General features: G+C 57.6%; 1 protein-coding gene across 1 annotated transcript in view; it reads right to left on the bottom strand.

Moving 5' to 3' along the window:
* The window catches only part of PADI1 (peptidyl arginine deiminase 1), a 39,566-nt gene that overhangs the window by 1,760 nt on the left and 21,610 nt on the right, over positions 1 to 16,196 (bottom strand). The window contains exons 5-15 of the mRNA XM_039229057.1: positions 15,164 to 15,281; positions 14,956 to 15,081; positions 13,099 to 13,271; positions 12,899 to 13,002; positions 11,852 to 11,975; positions 11,353 to 11,460; positions 9,850 to 10,001; positions 4,122 to 4,266; positions 3,211 to 3,304; positions 2,135 to 2,214; positions 1,252 to 1,377 (exon numbers count right to left, since the gene is read on the bottom strand). Of these exons, the coding sequence (XP_039084988.1) occupies positions 1,252 to 1,377; positions 2,135 to 2,214; positions 3,211 to 3,304; positions 4,122 to 4,266; positions 9,850 to 10,001; positions 11,353 to 11,460; positions 11,852 to 11,975; positions 12,899 to 13,002; positions 13,099 to 13,271; positions 14,956 to 15,081; positions 15,164 to 15,281 (1,350 nt within the window). The remainder of the gene's footprint in view (positions 1 to 1,251; positions 1,378 to 2,134; positions 2,215 to 3,210; positions 3,305 to 4,121; positions 4,267 to 9,849; positions 10,002 to 11,352; positions 11,461 to 11,851; positions 11,976 to 12,898; positions 13,003 to 13,098; positions 13,272 to 14,955; positions 15,082 to 15,163; positions 15,282 to 16,196) is intronic.

The raw sequence follows: 16,196 nt of genomic DNA, 5'->3' as shown, positions 1-16,196 counted from the left end.
GAACATTTCTGTCGCCTGAGGAAGTTCTCACAGGCTGTACTGCCTGAGCACAGGGGTTCTCAGCCAGGGTGATTTGGGCCCCAGGCCATTTTGGTTGTCACAGCGAGGGGAGTGCCACTGATATCTAGTGGGTAGTGGACAGGGATGCCACAGCCATCCTGCGATGCACAGGGCGGGCCCCACAATGAAGGAGTCTGGCCTAGACATCAGCAGAGCTGAGGTCAGGGAGCCCTGACTTCCAGGTCTCAGTCGGAAGTGCTAGGTCTGAGCGGGGAGACCCTGCCCCGTCACCAAGCCTCCAGTGAGGACCTCAGGAGTCACTCCCAGGCCCTGGCTGGGCCAGTACCCGGGATTCCAGTTAAAGGCCTCACCTGGGCTGAAGAGGGAGGGTCTCCCATCCTGGGGAACTCCCCTTCCCAACGTGTTAATGGTTGAGCCACAATGTGGATGTGCCGATAGCCTCGCCAGGCCCCTCCCAGAGGCCACACCGGTGAGATCACACCTGTGCATCTGCGTCTCAGCTGCCTGACTTAATGACAGCCAGGGAGGCAGCCACAGTGGGCCGGCCTGCCCGCCTCAGGAGCCGCACTGGGGAGCGGCCGGTGGGTGCCAGGGTCCCCGGAATGGAAACGTGAAACACTGAACCCCAAACGTGCTTCCTGTTTCCACTTGAGAGAAGAACAAAGCCCTTAGTGGTGGGGGCCGCCCTGTGCTCTGCCAGATGTTCAGAAGCCCTGGCCTCCACCCCCTCGACGCCAGGACCCACCTCCCTCCTTGCGGCAATAAAACAAAAAAGCCCCGGAAGGCAAAATTGCCCCAGTGAAGAACCCTTGGCGGGGGACGTCCTTCCTGTACCTGCACAAACAGCAAACAGACCGGGGCGCCTGGGGAGCTCAGCCGGTTAAGTGACCGACTCTTGAATTCAGCTCAGTTCGTGATCTCACGGTTTGTGAGTTCGAGCCCCGCATCGGGCCCTGCGCTGCGTCAGCAAGAAGCCTGCCTGGAATTCTCCCTCCCTCCCTCTCCGCCCCTCCCCTGCTTGTGCTTGCTCTCGTGCACGCTCTCTCTCTCTCTCTCAAAAAAAAAAAGAAAAGAGCACACACACACACACACCACCACACCCGCCCCGGTCTCTGTGCTCGGCTGCCCTCAGACAGGAAGTGCTTCTCCTCTGGAACCCCAGCGACACCCCTGCGGGCCCTGTCGGGCCATGGGGACAGGGAGTGCCCCGTCCTGCTTCTGCACTCTCACCATGTCAGGGAAGAAGGCTTCTGCATGGGAGCCCTTCAGGGAGAAGAGCTGGGGGATGTCCACGATGTCCCGCTCGGTCAGGCCCAGCTCCCGCTTCAGCACCTCCCGGTTCCAGTCGATGCATTTCTGGGGGGGCAGGAGGAGAGGCAGCGCGTGCACCCAGCCAGCCAGGGAGGCTCTAACTCACTGAACGCCGACTGCGAGCCAGGCCCCGCACAGAGCCCTTGCACCCCGGCGCTCCTCAGACCCTCCCAAACAGCCGTGTGCCACTGCCGCCCCCCAGATGGGGAAACTGAGGCTCAAGTGACCTGCCCGAGAGCACAGAGCTAGGAAGCAGTAGAGCTAGGATTTGGACCCAGGAAGTTTCTGGTTCCACACGAGCTTGCCGCTGCACTCCGCCGTCCCAGCCACAGCGCGGCGTCCACCTCTGCCCCTCTCAGCCTCTCAGAGAAGGTGCCCGGCTCCACGCAGGAAAAGCGGGGGGTCCTCTGCGCCAGGGCCTGCACTACGCGTGCGGCAGGCATCCACCCTGCCCCTTCCGGAGACCTCCTCCCACCCAGTCTCCTCCTTGCCGGATCCACTTGACTCCCACCCACCCCACCCCTCGTCCCCACGGGGCCCCAATTTCTCCACCTCATCTGTCTCCTGTTACCCTGATGCTCCGGAAGCTCATCATTTCACCAGAGCAGAGCAGGATCTCCCCTCATCAGACTGGGAGCTGCCTGGGGGCACCGTTGCGCCTCCTCCATCAGACTGTGGGTTCTCCACACAGAGGCCTGGGGCTGAGCCCTTTACCCCCACCCCGGAGATTCCTGGGGCTGCTTCCCCTGGGAGGTGGGGGACCCTCCACCCAAGAGCAAGCAGCGGAACCCCAGGTCCTCACCTGTACGTATAGACTGTCCCTCCTGAGGCGACTGTTGGCCAGCATCTCATTAATGCTTATACTCACTTGGTGTCTTAGTCCTGCGAGAGAACAAAGACAGGAGGGAGGCTCAGGAGGCCTCCCCAGGGCCGTCTTGGGCCTGAGGCTGCAGAATTTGGGCCCGGACTTCTCTCCCTCCTCAGTGCCAGGGGCTGAAGCCAGGACGGAGAAAGCTGTAGACTGGCTGCCGGTATGGCCGGCACATCTTGGTGCTGGAGCAGAGAGTGCTTGGAAGGGACTGCTGGCTCAGGGCCTAACACAGCGCAGCTGCCATTATTGAGCACCCACCTGCTCTGGGCATCCCCCCTAAATTCTTCTTCTTCTTTAAAACAATGTGAGGCGGGGGTAATTATCACCCCCAATTCAGAGAAGAGGAAACTGAGGCACCGAGAGGTTTAGAACTCAGCCTTGATGTCACAGCCCTGAGCAGCAAGATCAGGATTTGAATCCAGGTCTTCTGGCTCTGCACATCCCTTCCAGTGCTCCATTTCTCAGATGAGGACACTGAGGTCCGCGGTGGGGAAAGGGAAGTGCGCAAGGGGGCCAGCCGGGTCCTGGGCAGGTCTGTCAATTCCCAGAGGCCCGTCCGCAGAGGGACCCTGACCACCCACCTGGCTTCTCACCCCTGCCACTCCCAAGCCCCCAGCCCTGCTGCAGCGCGGTGATAGCCCTGAGCAAAGCGCCCCTCTCTGAGCCTCCGGGGATAGGGATTAAGGGGAGGGTGCAAGATCGGCTGGGTGTACACGTTTCCAGTTGTCTTCCTCTCCTGGGGTGTGGCCAGGAGCCGGCCACCCTTACTGAGAATGTCACATTCTGTGTGCGTCCCTGCCTTGGCCCCATAAAGGGACAGCTCTCACCCTTAGCTCCCGGTGAGGGTGCTGCGAGAACTAGCGATGTCGGGTTCTGAGCTGAGGGACCCAGGTGGGGCAAAGGGCCCGGAAACAGAGCACAGCCATGAAAGGCATTAACGGTACTCAGGGCTGGCAGTGAGCGGGCAGGGGCCCCACGCGGGGAGTGACCGGGTCCTGGGCACTCACCGTCAAACTGGGCTGCCTCCCCGTACCCCTCCTCTTTCTTCTCTTGGAACAGCTTGAGGCAAGCACTGGGGCTGGCCAGGAGCAGCCGGAAACCCTGGCACAGAGGGAGAATGGCTCAGCGGATGGACTGCGCCCCCCCCCCAGATGCAGGAGACCCCTACAGTCAGGAGGAGCCTGATTCAGAGGCCAGACCACACCTGCGGCTCCCCTCTCCCCCTCAGGCCCAGCCACCAGCCACAAAGTTCTCTCAGCAAAGTCTCCTAATCCTCCAAGCTGGTTTACACCCCCAGGCCTTTGTCCGAGACAATCTCTCTGCCTGGGTGCCCTTCCTCATTTGTCATCCAGGGAATTCATCACTGGTCACCGGGAAGCCTCCCCTCCCAGGCTGCTTGCTCTCTGAGGGCTGGGCCCCTCTCTGCAAAGTGGTGGCGCTGAGTGGTTAAGATGCAGGTCCCAAGCCCTCTGTCTGGGTTTGGGTCTTACCTTACCAGTAACTGCCCTTCTGAGCCTCAGTTTTCCCATCTATAAAATGGGGTCAATGAGACTAGTACCCATCTCATAGAAGTGTTGGAGGATCAAATGAATTAAAACACATATACATCGTAGGTGCTAAATTTTACCAGTTATTATCCATGTCATTCCTGAGTCTAGGCTGAGAGGTTTGGATCAGAGCAAATGCCCGGCAAGTGTGTGAATGAGTGTATGAGTAGGAGAGCCGATGAGGACCCTCCTGAGCTGAGCTCTGACCTCCTCCAGGAAGCCCCCTCTGATTAACACCACCGGGTTTCAAGGGTGCCTGGGCTCTGAGCTGACTATGGACACAGGGTGTGAGATGATGTCAAATGGCTTTGCCCTGTTCCATCCCATCAGGTTGGGGAGGGGCAGAGGTGGCTCAGATAGAAGGCACGCACCTTTTGGTCAGAGGTGGGCACAAAGCTCAGGAATTCGTCCACATGGCCCACAGAGAGCCAATCGGAATAGAGCTCCAAGGGCGCTTGCACCTGCTGGGCCTGGAGGAAGTCCCGCACCACCTTGGCCATCCGCTTCCCACCGGACCTGGCCCGGGAGGGAGAGAGCAGGGTCACTTCGCGCCTACTGACTGCTGCCTCCCTGCACGGGCGTCCTGAGCATCCCACCCCTGTCCCAGCCTCATGACAGCCCTCATGAGGGTCTGTTTGGTCCCCATTTCCCGGCCCCAGCCTCCAGGTGCTCCCAGGAGCTCACTTGTCCATCCGGACCATCGTCCCCAAGAGTCCGTCCCCAACTCCCAGCCTCCTCCTGCCACTGAAACGAGTCAAATGAGAGAGCGCCACTTGCCAAAGGGGACTGTAGACCCTCACCTCACAGCCCGGGACTCAGAGAGATTGACTCTCTACCCAGGATGCCCAGCCTCTGGGTCAAAATGTGACCAGGACCTGGAAAACCCTTCCCTAAGCCCAGTGTTTCCCAGAGTAAGGGGTCTGGACCACTTGGGCGTCAGACTCTGGAGGGAGCGGGGTTCATTTAAAGAGGGGGTTCCTGTGGCGCCTGAGTGGCTCAGTTAAGCGTCAACTGGGTTTTGGCTCAGGTGATGATTTCACTGCTCGTGCCCCGCATCAGGCTCCCCACTGCTGGTGCAGAGCCTGCTTGGGATTCTCTCTTTGGCTCTCTCCCTCTAAATAAATAAATAAACCTTATTTTTTAATTTCTTAAATGTTTATTTATTTTTGAAGGAGAGAAAGAGTGTGAGCAGGGGAGGGGCAGAGAGAAGGAGACAGAATCCGAAGCGGGATCCAGGCTCTGAGCTGTCAGCACAGAGCCAGACGCGGGGCTCGAACCCACGAACCGTGAGATCATGACCTGAGCCCAAGTCGGACGCTTAACCGGCTGAGCCACCCAGGTGTCCCTAAATAAATAAACTTTAAAAAATAATAATAAAATAAACGGAGGATCCCTGGGTCCCAACTCCCTCCACATCTAAGCGTCTTGGAGCACACGGCATGTCTGAGGCTGCAGAATCTGCATTTCAACCAGCTTCTCAGCTGATTCGTGTGCAAGGGAACCACCACCCAGCACTGGTGTGTTCAACACGGTCTGTCTCACTCCCAGCAGTTCCCGAAATGAGCTCTGGGCATGTGCAAACCACCCTTTACCAGCAGAGGGAGGGGCTGGGGTGGAGGACAGGGGGCAGGTCCCAGGCTGGGGTCCTCGAGCTGTGGGAGGCGACATTCCCAAAAGCTGCCTGCGCATGTGCGGAGTTTGACCCTGCCTCAGGCAAGGCCACATCCCCATTTCACAGATGAGGCAGCAGAGGCCCAGAAAGCTCAAGGGGATGACATGTCCAAAGTGGGAACAATGTATTACACACTCTGGGTACCTTCCACCTGTCCCCGGCACAGGTAACCATGCGGAAACACACATACACGTGTACAGAGATTTCGTTTTTCAATGTGTTTTACAAAAACAGGGATCACATTCCTTGACCTTGCTTGCTTGTCTTAAGGATGAATCGTGGACAAGCTCCCAGAACAGAACAGAACACAATCCCAGCCCTCCCCTCCTCTCTGCCACCGTCTGGCTCAGACACCTCCCTCCTCTAAATAGTCTTTTTTTTTTTTAATAATTTTTTTAATGTTTTATTTATTTCTAGGAGAGAGAGAGAGAGACAGCGCGAGCAGGGGAGGGTCAGAGAGAGAGGGAGTCACAGACTGAAACAGGCTCCAGGCTCTGAGCTGGCAGTCAGCACAGAGCCCGACGCGGGGCTCGAACCCACGAACCGCGAGATCATGACCTAAGCGAAAGTCGGATGCTTCACCGACTAAGCCACCCAGGCGCCCCTCCTCCCCTAAATAGTCTTAGCGGCTTGCCCTTTCCCCTGGTTTCTCTGCTTTCACCCTTGCTCCCCTGCGGTCCAACCTGATGGAGGGTTTTAAATATGTCGGGTCACCTCCCTCCTCCAGCCAAAACCCTCCTACCCCTCCCGTTTCCCTCACTGCGAAGTCCTCACCACGGCCTGCACTGCCCCTACCCATGCCTATCACTTTCCTCTGTCCACTCTCCTCTTCATGTGCTCAGTGCTGGCCATGCTGGCCTTCTGCTGCCCCTTGCACACACCAGGTACATTCCTGTCTCAGGGCCTTTGCACATGCCATTCTCGGTACCGGGAATCGTTGCCCGCTCCCCACCTCTCCTGGCTCCCTCCCACCTCTCTTCAGGTCTGCCTCAAATGTCACCTTCTTTTTCTACGAGCCCTTTGAAAATTACAACAATCTCTCAATCCCCTTCCTAGATTTATTGTTCTTTAGAGCATTTGGTACTATCTGGCATATTTGAGATCTCCTTTATTGCCTGGCATCCCACCAGAATGTAAGCTCCAGGTGGGCTGGGATTTTGTCTCTGTTCACTGCTGTGTCCCTGGCACCTCTTACATAAGAGAGGCTCAAAAAGCAATTGCGAATGATATGATTTTGAACGGCTTTTTTAAAAGATGCTTTAAAAAAATACTTTTGAGCAGCTGTGTAATAGTCCCTTGTCTCTATCACTCAAAGTTATTACAGACAATGTCTAGAAGGGAGACCTGACAAGCAGTGACAAATGACAACACTGATTTGACTTGGGAGATAGGAGTGTGGGAAATATTTTTCTTGTATTTCTGTTATGTTAAATACACTGCTGGCAATTTAAAAACATTTCTTTTTTTTTTTTTAATATTTTTATTTATTTCTAGGAGAGAGAGAGAGCGCGTGAGCAGGGGAGGGTCAGAGAGAGGGGGAGTCACAGACTGAAACAGGCTCCAGGCTCTGAGCTGCAGTCAGCACAGAGCCCGACGCGGGGCTCGAACCCACGAACCGCGAGATCATGACCTAAGCGAAAGTCGGACGCTTGACCGACTAAGCCACCCAGGCGCCCCTAAAAACATTTCTTAAACACGCCAAGATGGTGGAGAAGCGTTAGCCTCCAGAAGCTTCTCATGAGCACAGAGTGGCATCAGAAACGCGTGATGGAAGGTGCAGGGGCCCGAGCTCTGCGGCCTGCAGCCTGGAGGCTGGGGGGGGGGGAGACCCCGCCCTGCACCAGACCAAGCCCTGGGAGGCGTCCGCCCTGCTCTCCAAGTCACATCGAAGCCACCACTAGGGGGCAGAATTGCTCAAAGATGATTTTTAGATGTGGGGAGCGGAGTGTGAAGAACTCAAGCAAGCAGAAAATGGACCACTTATTTAGCACCTAGTGTGTGCCTGCCTGAGGCTCCTCGCACTAAGTGTCTTGCTTAATCTCCATGATTCCCCTATGATGTACATACAAATAACAGGCCCAGGTCACGATCTGAATTCTGCACTGCTCAGCTCTCTGAGCAGAGAGGGCCCATCAGGCCCTTCCTTGCTCATGCCCACTCTGTTCCAGCCCCCAGGAACTCTGTGTTGCTCCTCTTATGTCTCTTCCACACTCCTGCCTCAGGGCCTTCACACTGGCCATTTCCACTCCTTTGCACATTTTCCTCCCAAATACCCACATCTTTGACTCCCTCGCTTCCCTCAGGACTTTGTTTAAGTGTCGGTTTCTCACCAGGGCTTCCTTTCCCTAACAGGCTATGTTATCTACTTATTTGTTGGGTTTGTTTATTGTCCGTTTCTCCTTGGTAGAATGACTTGTTCACTGCCGAGTCAGAAAGAGGCCAAGACAGGACCAAGTGTTAAATTTGTCTGGAGTCCAGGGAGGAAACCTGGGTTCTGACTCTACCACTAACTTGCTGTGTGGTCTTAGGCAGTAGCGGTCCCTCTCTGAGCCTCAGGACCCCTTCTGTTTACTAAGGACCTTGTTCCTGTGTTCTCAACACAATGGTCAGTGGACTGGGTCACAGCTGCACTGGAGGCCCCCACTGTCCCATCCCTAGTCCCTGCTCTGACCCTGGGAGCTTCTAGACTATTTCTTTTATTTAGGTCTGCAGACCTGCCATATGGGAAGTCCCGGTAAATATTTACTGAATCGGCAAGTGAACGCATGAACGAGTGCACTCACTTCACTTTTCTGAGCCTCAGCTTCCTCATCTGTAAAATGGGAATAATAATTATCCCAACCCCATAGGACTGTTCTAAGACTTAAATGAGGTAACCTGGGTAAAACACTTATGTTCGTGGCACATAATAGATGATCGATAACTTTTGTCCAATAAGTTCCAACCTGCTTCCAAACAGACTCCCTGCTGGGGGCCCAGCTAAGCAATCCCTAAGGTGGTTAACATGAATTCTTTATTTCCACTAGTGCTGTTTATGTAGCCAGCCCAGAGATTTGTAATAGGCCCATTACACAGATGAGGAAACTGAGGCATGGACTGTAAAATAATGTGTTCATTTCACAACGTATCTGCTGTGCACTGATGTATATCCAACTCTAATATCTTCAGGAGTGCCTGGCACATAGGCATGAAAAAAATAGCTTCAAATGAATTAGTTGAGCGCCTACTGTGTGCCAGGCACTCTAGTAAGCACTGCTTAAGCGGTATGCCCAAAACCACACGGCTAGCATACAGCAGAGTCAGCACTTGAACCCGAGTCCAGCCGTGCCCCAGAGCCCCTGCCCCTCCCTCCTGGGTCCCTCCCCGCAGCCCACCCGGAGGCCCCAACGGCCTCCCACGTCCAGGGCTGTGGGCAGGATCGGATCAGATCGCAGAGTAGCACCTGAGCCTGAGTCGCCAGCAAGGTGAACACTCCTGTTGTAGCCGACTGTGGCCCCGGGCACCCAGCTACGTGCCCGGGGTTGGTGCCAGGGAACCTCGCCTCACCTGATCTGGAGCCCTGAGGCCGCCAGGGTCGGCGCTTGAGGCTGGGTGGCTTTCCTGTGACCGCCTGGCTGCTCTAGATAGTCAGTGAGGGCCCGGGGGGCCGGGGGGAGGGGGGGGAGTCTGGAGGGGCAGGCTTGGGGGGCAGCCTGGGGGGCAGGCTGGGGGGCAGGCTGGGGGGCAGGCTGGGGCTCACCTGGTTTCCATGCCGACCCCACACAAATGAGAAGGCGGCTCTGGCGCCCGTGGCTGGCTTAACCTCCGGGTGGAGGCAGAGGCTCCCACCGGGATCTCCGCACTGCACACCCCGTTAGGGTGGGGACCCGGTCCGCCGGATTTAGCACGTGGGGTCACCTTCCTGAGCACTAAATCCTATGTACCTGTTTCCTGCCTGATGACAGCTGTCCAGGGTGGCACCCGCCAAGTCACCTCTGTCACCCCGGTGTCCTGACCAGCCACTCATTCACCGGGAGCCACATGGTGCCCCCCAGGCTTTTTAAGCTATTGCTGGAACAGCAGCTATTTTGACCTCCTGCTGGGAGAGGTCAACCTGTCCATCTCCTGCCTCTGTGCCAGATGGCATGACACGTCCCCAGAACCCCGGTGTTTCTAAAGAAGCAGAAGGTCTGGGTTTTTATGGAAGGCCTCCCCATACACACGGAGGTGGGGACTAATTAAGCTCACGAAATGCCAGGCGGGCCCATAGGCTGGGGGTCGCCAGCTGGTGAGTTTTCTCCAAAGATTCTATGACCTTTTCAATCTAATATCCCGTGACTGTGAGTCTCTGACTCCAGGACTGAGCGGGGCAGTTAAGGCCACCTCTGGGACTGGAGACCCGGAGGTGCGACGGTGCCCACGCCCCCGCCCCCGCCAGGGCCCCTCACCTGGGGAAGCTGCCGCCGATGAGGATCCGGCCCAGCGGGTACTCCTTGCCGCCCACCGTGACGGGCGGGCTGACGTCCAGGTTGCCGAAAGAGTCAAGGCTGGAGGCGCCCGCGAACTTGATCTCCCGGGTTACATATCCAAAGTCGGGACCCTAGGGGAGGACCAGCAAGCCCCCAGCCCCGGAAGGAGGGGTCGGTTAGGACAGGAGGCAACAGCTCTTGGCAGGGGGTGGGGGGTGAGATTCAAGTCCAAGTCCACAAAGGGATGACTAGAAAATCCCCAGAGGCTGAGAGATCAGGCAACACGCCTCTGAAGAACGCGTAGGTCAAAGAAGAAAGCCAGGTGGAAACTTGGCAAGATTCTAGGGGCGGCTGGGTGGCTCAGTCAGTTAAGCATCCAACTTCGGCTCAGGTCATGATCTTGAGGCTCGTGAGTTCGAGCCCCGTGTCAGGCTCTGAGCCTTCTTTGGATTCTGTGTCTCCCTCTCTCTCTCTGACCCTCCCCTGCTTGCTCTCTGTCTCTGTCTCTCTCGAAAATAAATAAACATTAAAAAAAAAAGATGAGGGCAGAGATCAGTGACCGATACCCAGCCAGGTCAAGTCTGGGCTTGGGGTCAAGCCCTTGGTTGATGCAGACTCATCCCACAGGGCTCGTTATTACTTGCGCTGGGATGGGTCCCTGGCCCCTCCAGGCTGAGGTACATGCCCTTGCTCTGTGCGCCCACGGCACCCGGGCACCCCCTCCCTGCCCCCACCCTAACACAGGCATTGTGCCGCCGGTGGGGGTGTGGGAGGCGATAAACAGGCAGAGATGGTGGGCTGCAAGCCTTAGGACCACCTCGAGAGGCTGGTCAGCCTAGCAATAGGGCTGTGGAGACAGCCCTTCTGGTTTTGCCTCTTGGTGCCACTAGCTGTGTGGCCTGGGGGTCAGTTACTTAACCTCTCTGAGTCTCGGGAAAGAGGGGATAAAGACAGCAGCTATCCACAGGACTCTGGATTGATGAGTGACCATGTAAAGCCAGGGCCGCATGCCTGGAACCCAGCACACGGTTTCTGGGGCTACTTTTGTCCCCACCCTGTGCATAGGAGGCAGCATGGGGCCCGGCACGCAGTAGGTGTTCAGAAAACATTTGTTACCCACAAAGAGGCCCCACCTGGTAAAAGCAAGAGTGATGAGGGCCCACTAACGGTGCATTTCCCCCATAAGGCAGTTTGGTGTCCCCAGGGCTGACCCTTCTGTTGACTCCCCCTTGGGGGAGAAGGGCCCCCCAGGACCACTTTGCTGGCCTGCCCCGCCCGGAACAGGGAGGATTTGCATGTTGTTTGCATCTCATTTGCATATTCCGTCCCAATGCCCCCACGGACTCCCCATTTCCCCACCACCTGTGTCCTTCTGCCCCTTGAAAGGACCAGGATCAGGGAAGACTGATTATAGGGTCCTGTGGTGACAGGTCCTGTTACAGAGCCGCCCGAGGGACCCCCACGCTGCCCCGTGCCACACACCAGGATCCGCTTGTAGGGGAAATCCTTCAGGCCTCTGTTTCGGGGGGAGTCAAAGACCACCGGGAAGGACTTGTGAGGGGCTGTGGTGTAGCCAAACTCCATCTCGTCCTAGGAGGGGAGAGGAGGCCATCACAGCGGTGCCCCCGGCATGGTCTTCCTGACACCGTGATCCCCCCTCCAGACCTGGCCCAGGGCAGTGCCACGGATCTTCCCCAAGCACTGGTGGCACAGGGGCCAGGGGTGGAGGTGAGGCTTCCCAGGACCCCAGCTGGGAGAGGCCTCTGTCTGGGACCCGAGCATCTGGGGGAAACGGGGGAGCCTGGAGTGACACAGGCAGTGGGGCAGCGTTTCCGAAGCCACCTGTGCCTCGCCCCCCTACCCACCCCCCGCCCTCTGCCCTGACAAGCCCTGGCTTCTCTAGGGAGACTGAGGCTGTGCAGGCCTCACCTCCCAGAGTCAGGGTGAAGGACGGGGCCCCCAGGCCTGCTCCCACACCCACCTGGATCCAGCGGTCATTTCTATTTTCAATCCGCGGGCAGACGATCAGCTTACAGCTGGCTTTCAATGCGAGGTCAGACATGTCTTCCAGAAATTTCTTATTTGAGCCATGAGAGTCTACCACACTGCAAAGCACAGGGGGAGGGGAACGTGATGGTGACCTCTAACCATGGCCTTGGCCCAGTCTGGGCTGGGCCCCATGTGGCCTAAACTGGGTTTAGGGGTTCAAACACAGCCCCCCCCAGAGAAGAGAGATGATGTCCCCGGATCATATCAGGTGGAAGGCGCAGGGGGAGGGGCAAGCCCAGGTGGGTGGAGCCCAAAGGCAGGCCACCAAAGTTGGGGGGAGGGGGCGGGGGGGAAGGAGGGGCCGCCATGGAGGAGGTGGCCTGGGGACTGGGTTAAGGTGACTGCCAGGGGACAGGGAGCCCCCCCACTCCTGCCCCTTGGCCCACACAAAGGAACCAGGGTGGGTAAGGGAGCACCTGTGGACACACCTGTTTCTCTCCACCATCCCGGCCTTGTGACTTACGCTTCACGTCAGCTGTGCCCTTGCCACTGGTCTGACCGCAGACGCAGGGGCCCCAGTGGCTTCCCCCATCAAGGCCCACTTGTCCTTCAAGGGGCCTGATGAGGATTCTGGGCCACGGCAGAAGGACGCGGGTCCCAGGCTGGGCCAGGGCTCAAGGCAGATTCGGCGGCCGGGTCCCGCGTTCCCCGCAGCCCCCCAGCCCCCCAGGCCAGACTGAGGCCAGCACGCCTGCCTGAATGGGGCTTGGCCTCGGTGCCCAGACTAAAGCCACGCTGCGCTGGGGCTGCTACGGGCCGGACAGCGTCGAGGCAGGGGGCTGAAGCTTGAGCCGGTGACCTCAGCTGGGGCCTTACCTGACCAGCCCGAGCCTGCCTGCTGCTCTCCCATACCCAGCCTGCGCCCACGGGTGCCCTTAGTGAATCCTTCCAGTGAGTGAGGGCCCAGCCCTGGACACGGACTCCTGGTCTGTCTCTGTGGGTCCAGAGATGGTAGCTAGAAGGAGGGGGGAGGCCTCACCTGCACACATACAGCTCCAGGGGGGGCTGGGTGTTGGGGGTCATGATCCAGGGGGCCACGCGGAAGACCACGGTGTCTGTGAAGAGGGGCACCTCAGGCAGGGTCTGGGGGCAAAATGAGGACTGAGTGGGCCCTGCGGGGAGCCCCATCGGGCCTCAAGATCCCCCAGCCCCCAGCCCGGCCGCCAACATGCTACCTACCCCCATGTCCACCAGGCTGACACTGAGGGAGACGAGCCCCGAGAAGTCAGCATCGGGGAAGGCGAGTCCCTCCACAAAGAAGCTGATCTTCCGCTCCCCTGGCTGCCGCTCTACTTCGTAGGACAGACGCTGAGGCCCCAGCACCTGCTTGTAGTCCTCGAGGGAATGCCCACCTAGGGGAGCCAGAGTCGGGAGCCGCGCTGGGACAGAGGACGGGAGGAAGGAAAGCAGAGGCCAGGAGGCCAGCAAGCCAGGGCGAGCCACCTCCCCGTAAGATCTACTCGGCCGCCCCTCCCGAGCTCTGCCACACGCAAGCTGTATGACCTTGGCTCCATGACTCAACCTCTCTGAGCCTCAGTTCCTCATCTGTAAAATGGGCTAACTGCATCTCGTGGGGCCGTGTAAGCTGTACGTCAGATTCAGAGATAAAAGCAGCCGGCACAAAAAGTGAAGAAAAAGGAAGGAGGTGCAGACACCTTCTACGATGTGGGAGAACCTTGAAAATACTTTGTTGAGTGAAAAGCCAGACACAAAAGGCCACACACTGTCCAACACTGGTAGATCCATGGGGACAGGCAGCGGGTCAGTGGCTGCCCAGGACTGGGGGCAGGGGCTGGGGGGTGACAGCTGAGAAGTATGAGGTTTTACTTGGGGGTGACGCCACTGTCTTGGAACTAGATGAAGGCGGTGTTCGCACAGTAGTGACGATGTGCTCAGTGCCACCGAAGTACCCACTTTCAAACGGTTCATCTTATGTTACGTGAATTTCACCTTCATCTATTTATTTACTTTTAATTTTTTTAATGTTTATTCATTTGTTGGGAGGAAGGGGGAAGCGAGTGAGGGAGGGGCAGAGAGAGAGGGAGACACAGAATCGGAAGCAGCTCCAGGCTCAGAGCTGTCAGCACAGAGCCCGACGCGGGGCTTGAATCCAAAAACCGCGAGACCGTGACCTGAGCCAAAGTCGGATGCTTAACCACTGAGCCACCCAGGCGCCCCCACCTTCATTTATTTTTCAAAGCGCCTGACCCTCAGTACTTCTGTCCTGCCCCCTCTGTCCCCCTGAGGGTGGCTGGGAAATGTCCCCCCGGCATTATTCACAGCAGGAGCAGTTATCTGATTGAGATTTTGCTTACATTCTGATCACAGTAAGTGTTTCCAAGCGGGCCATCTGCCTAAGCTTCCAGCAGTGGGGCATGAGGAGGAACATTCTGGCTCCTGCCAGGCTCGTGTAGCCAGAACGACGAGTTCTGGGTCAGTTTGAACAGAGGACGGTGAGGAGGAAGAGGCAGGGGAACAGGAGAGGCCTCTTGCTGTTTACAAGAATGCGTAAAGGCAGCTCAGGGTCAAGGGTGCGTGTACACATATTTTTTAAGCCACAGACTTTGATTACTAACATCTCCGGCAGAACAGCCGGGTTCTGAGGCCGGGCCTGGGCCTCAGCTTCGCCAGTTCCCCCTCCTTCCTCGCCCAGCCTGCACAGAGCTGCTGGTACGTCAAGGGCTCATGCCAAGCCGACTGACCAGAGGAGGGGGTGGGCAGTAGACAGAGGAGGGGCTTGGGCGGTTCAGAGGCCTGGGTTTGAATGCCTGCTCCATCCCCAGCTGGCTGTGTGACCTGGAGATAGTGGGTTCGCTCGTCTGAGCCTCAGTTGGCCCCCTCTGTAAAATGGGGCCCATTTCCGAACCTCCTCCTTAGGTAACACGCTGTGAACTGCTGGAGAGGCTGTTGGTCAGCGGCAGAGAGAGTTGTGGAAGATGCTGGAAGGTAGTGGGGATGTGGATAAGAGAAGAAAAGAGCTTGGGAAGCAGAGAACGAGTGGAGCAGGGAGGAGAGCGCCCCCAGCAGACCACTCACCCCTGGCACAGAAGACCCCCACTCTTTTGGAATCGGAAAACGGCACATCCAAGACCAGCTTGTGGCTGTCGAAGAGGCTGTCTGGGCCGTCGCAGCTCAGCACCATGGGGGACATGTCCTGCAAGTCTGAAGAGATGGGCACCCTGGAGGCAACTCTCCCTGCACCCCACCCCCCAAGCCTCTACCCCCACCCACCCCCGTCACACACCATCCAGTGACGCCAGCTGGCTGCTGGTGAGGTCGGGCCCCCCGGACACGGCACTGTCCCGGTCACAGTTCACCAGCAGGACAGCCCCATAGCCCTCAGGGCCCCAGCGCCAGGTTTTCTGCGGCAAAACAAGAGACTTGGGGGTCAGTGGGACCCAGAGGGCCTGGGAAGGGGCTTGGAGCAGCCTGGGGATGGCTGCTCTGCTAACACGGAGACTTCTGCATTCTGGGTTTGCTTACACATTTAAAGAGGGACCATAGATTTGGGGATTGGAGCTCCAGTGTCTAGACCCAGAACCACCCCACTCTTGCATAGTGAACAACCTGTGCAACCATACACCCTTCACTCAGCCATCCCACTGGAGGAGGAAGGGTGGTGTCCCACATCCAGAAACAACCTTCACCAGTGCCTGGGGGACAGAGCTACCTCCCCCTGACCCTGACGGGGCTGGACAGTCCCAGAGAAGCTCTCCGTCTCAGCACTCTCCTGGGCCCTGTCCCCTAGACATCTCTGGCACCTACCCTCAGGCCTGCAGACCCTGCAGAGAGGTCTAAGCTGAGGTGGGAAAGAGAGCTAAAGCCCTGCCTCTGATTGCAGCTCTCCCTACACACCTCTACATAATGCCCACCCGACCCCACAAGGCAGGGCTCACTTGCCCCATTTCACAGAAAGGAAAGAAAGGCTCTGGGAAATGACCCCTAAGTCCCATAGTAGGGATTCAAATTCACCTGCGGGACTTCAGAGGGCCCCTGCTAGCCCATAGGACACTCCTGCCCACCGTTCTGGGTAAATGCTTCCCTGTGCTGGGGCACAAGTCATAATTTGTATCATAGCCCCACTCACCCACTTAGCCAAGCAACCTTGTGCAGTGAACAACCTGCACGGCCATCCATGGCTACCCTTCCCCATCTTGTCCTCAAATCTGTCCTGTGGTCCGGGCTTTCTCTCTTGGGTCTTTCCCTATAATTTATACCTTCGACCCTTCCAGGATGGCTTCCAGATGCTTGCCCTGTGGTAATGTCTCGAGCCCACC

This window comes from Hyaena hyaena, unplaced genomic scaffold, assembly GCF_003009895.1.
Source record: "Hyaena hyaena isolate Hyena2069 unplaced genomic scaffold, ASM300989v1 scaffold_35, whole genome shotgun sequence".
Lineage (NCBI taxonomy): Eukaryota > Metazoa > Chordata > Mammalia > Carnivora > Hyaenidae > Hyaena > Hyaena hyaena.
This window is presented reverse-complemented; position numbering and strand designations above follow the sequence as displayed.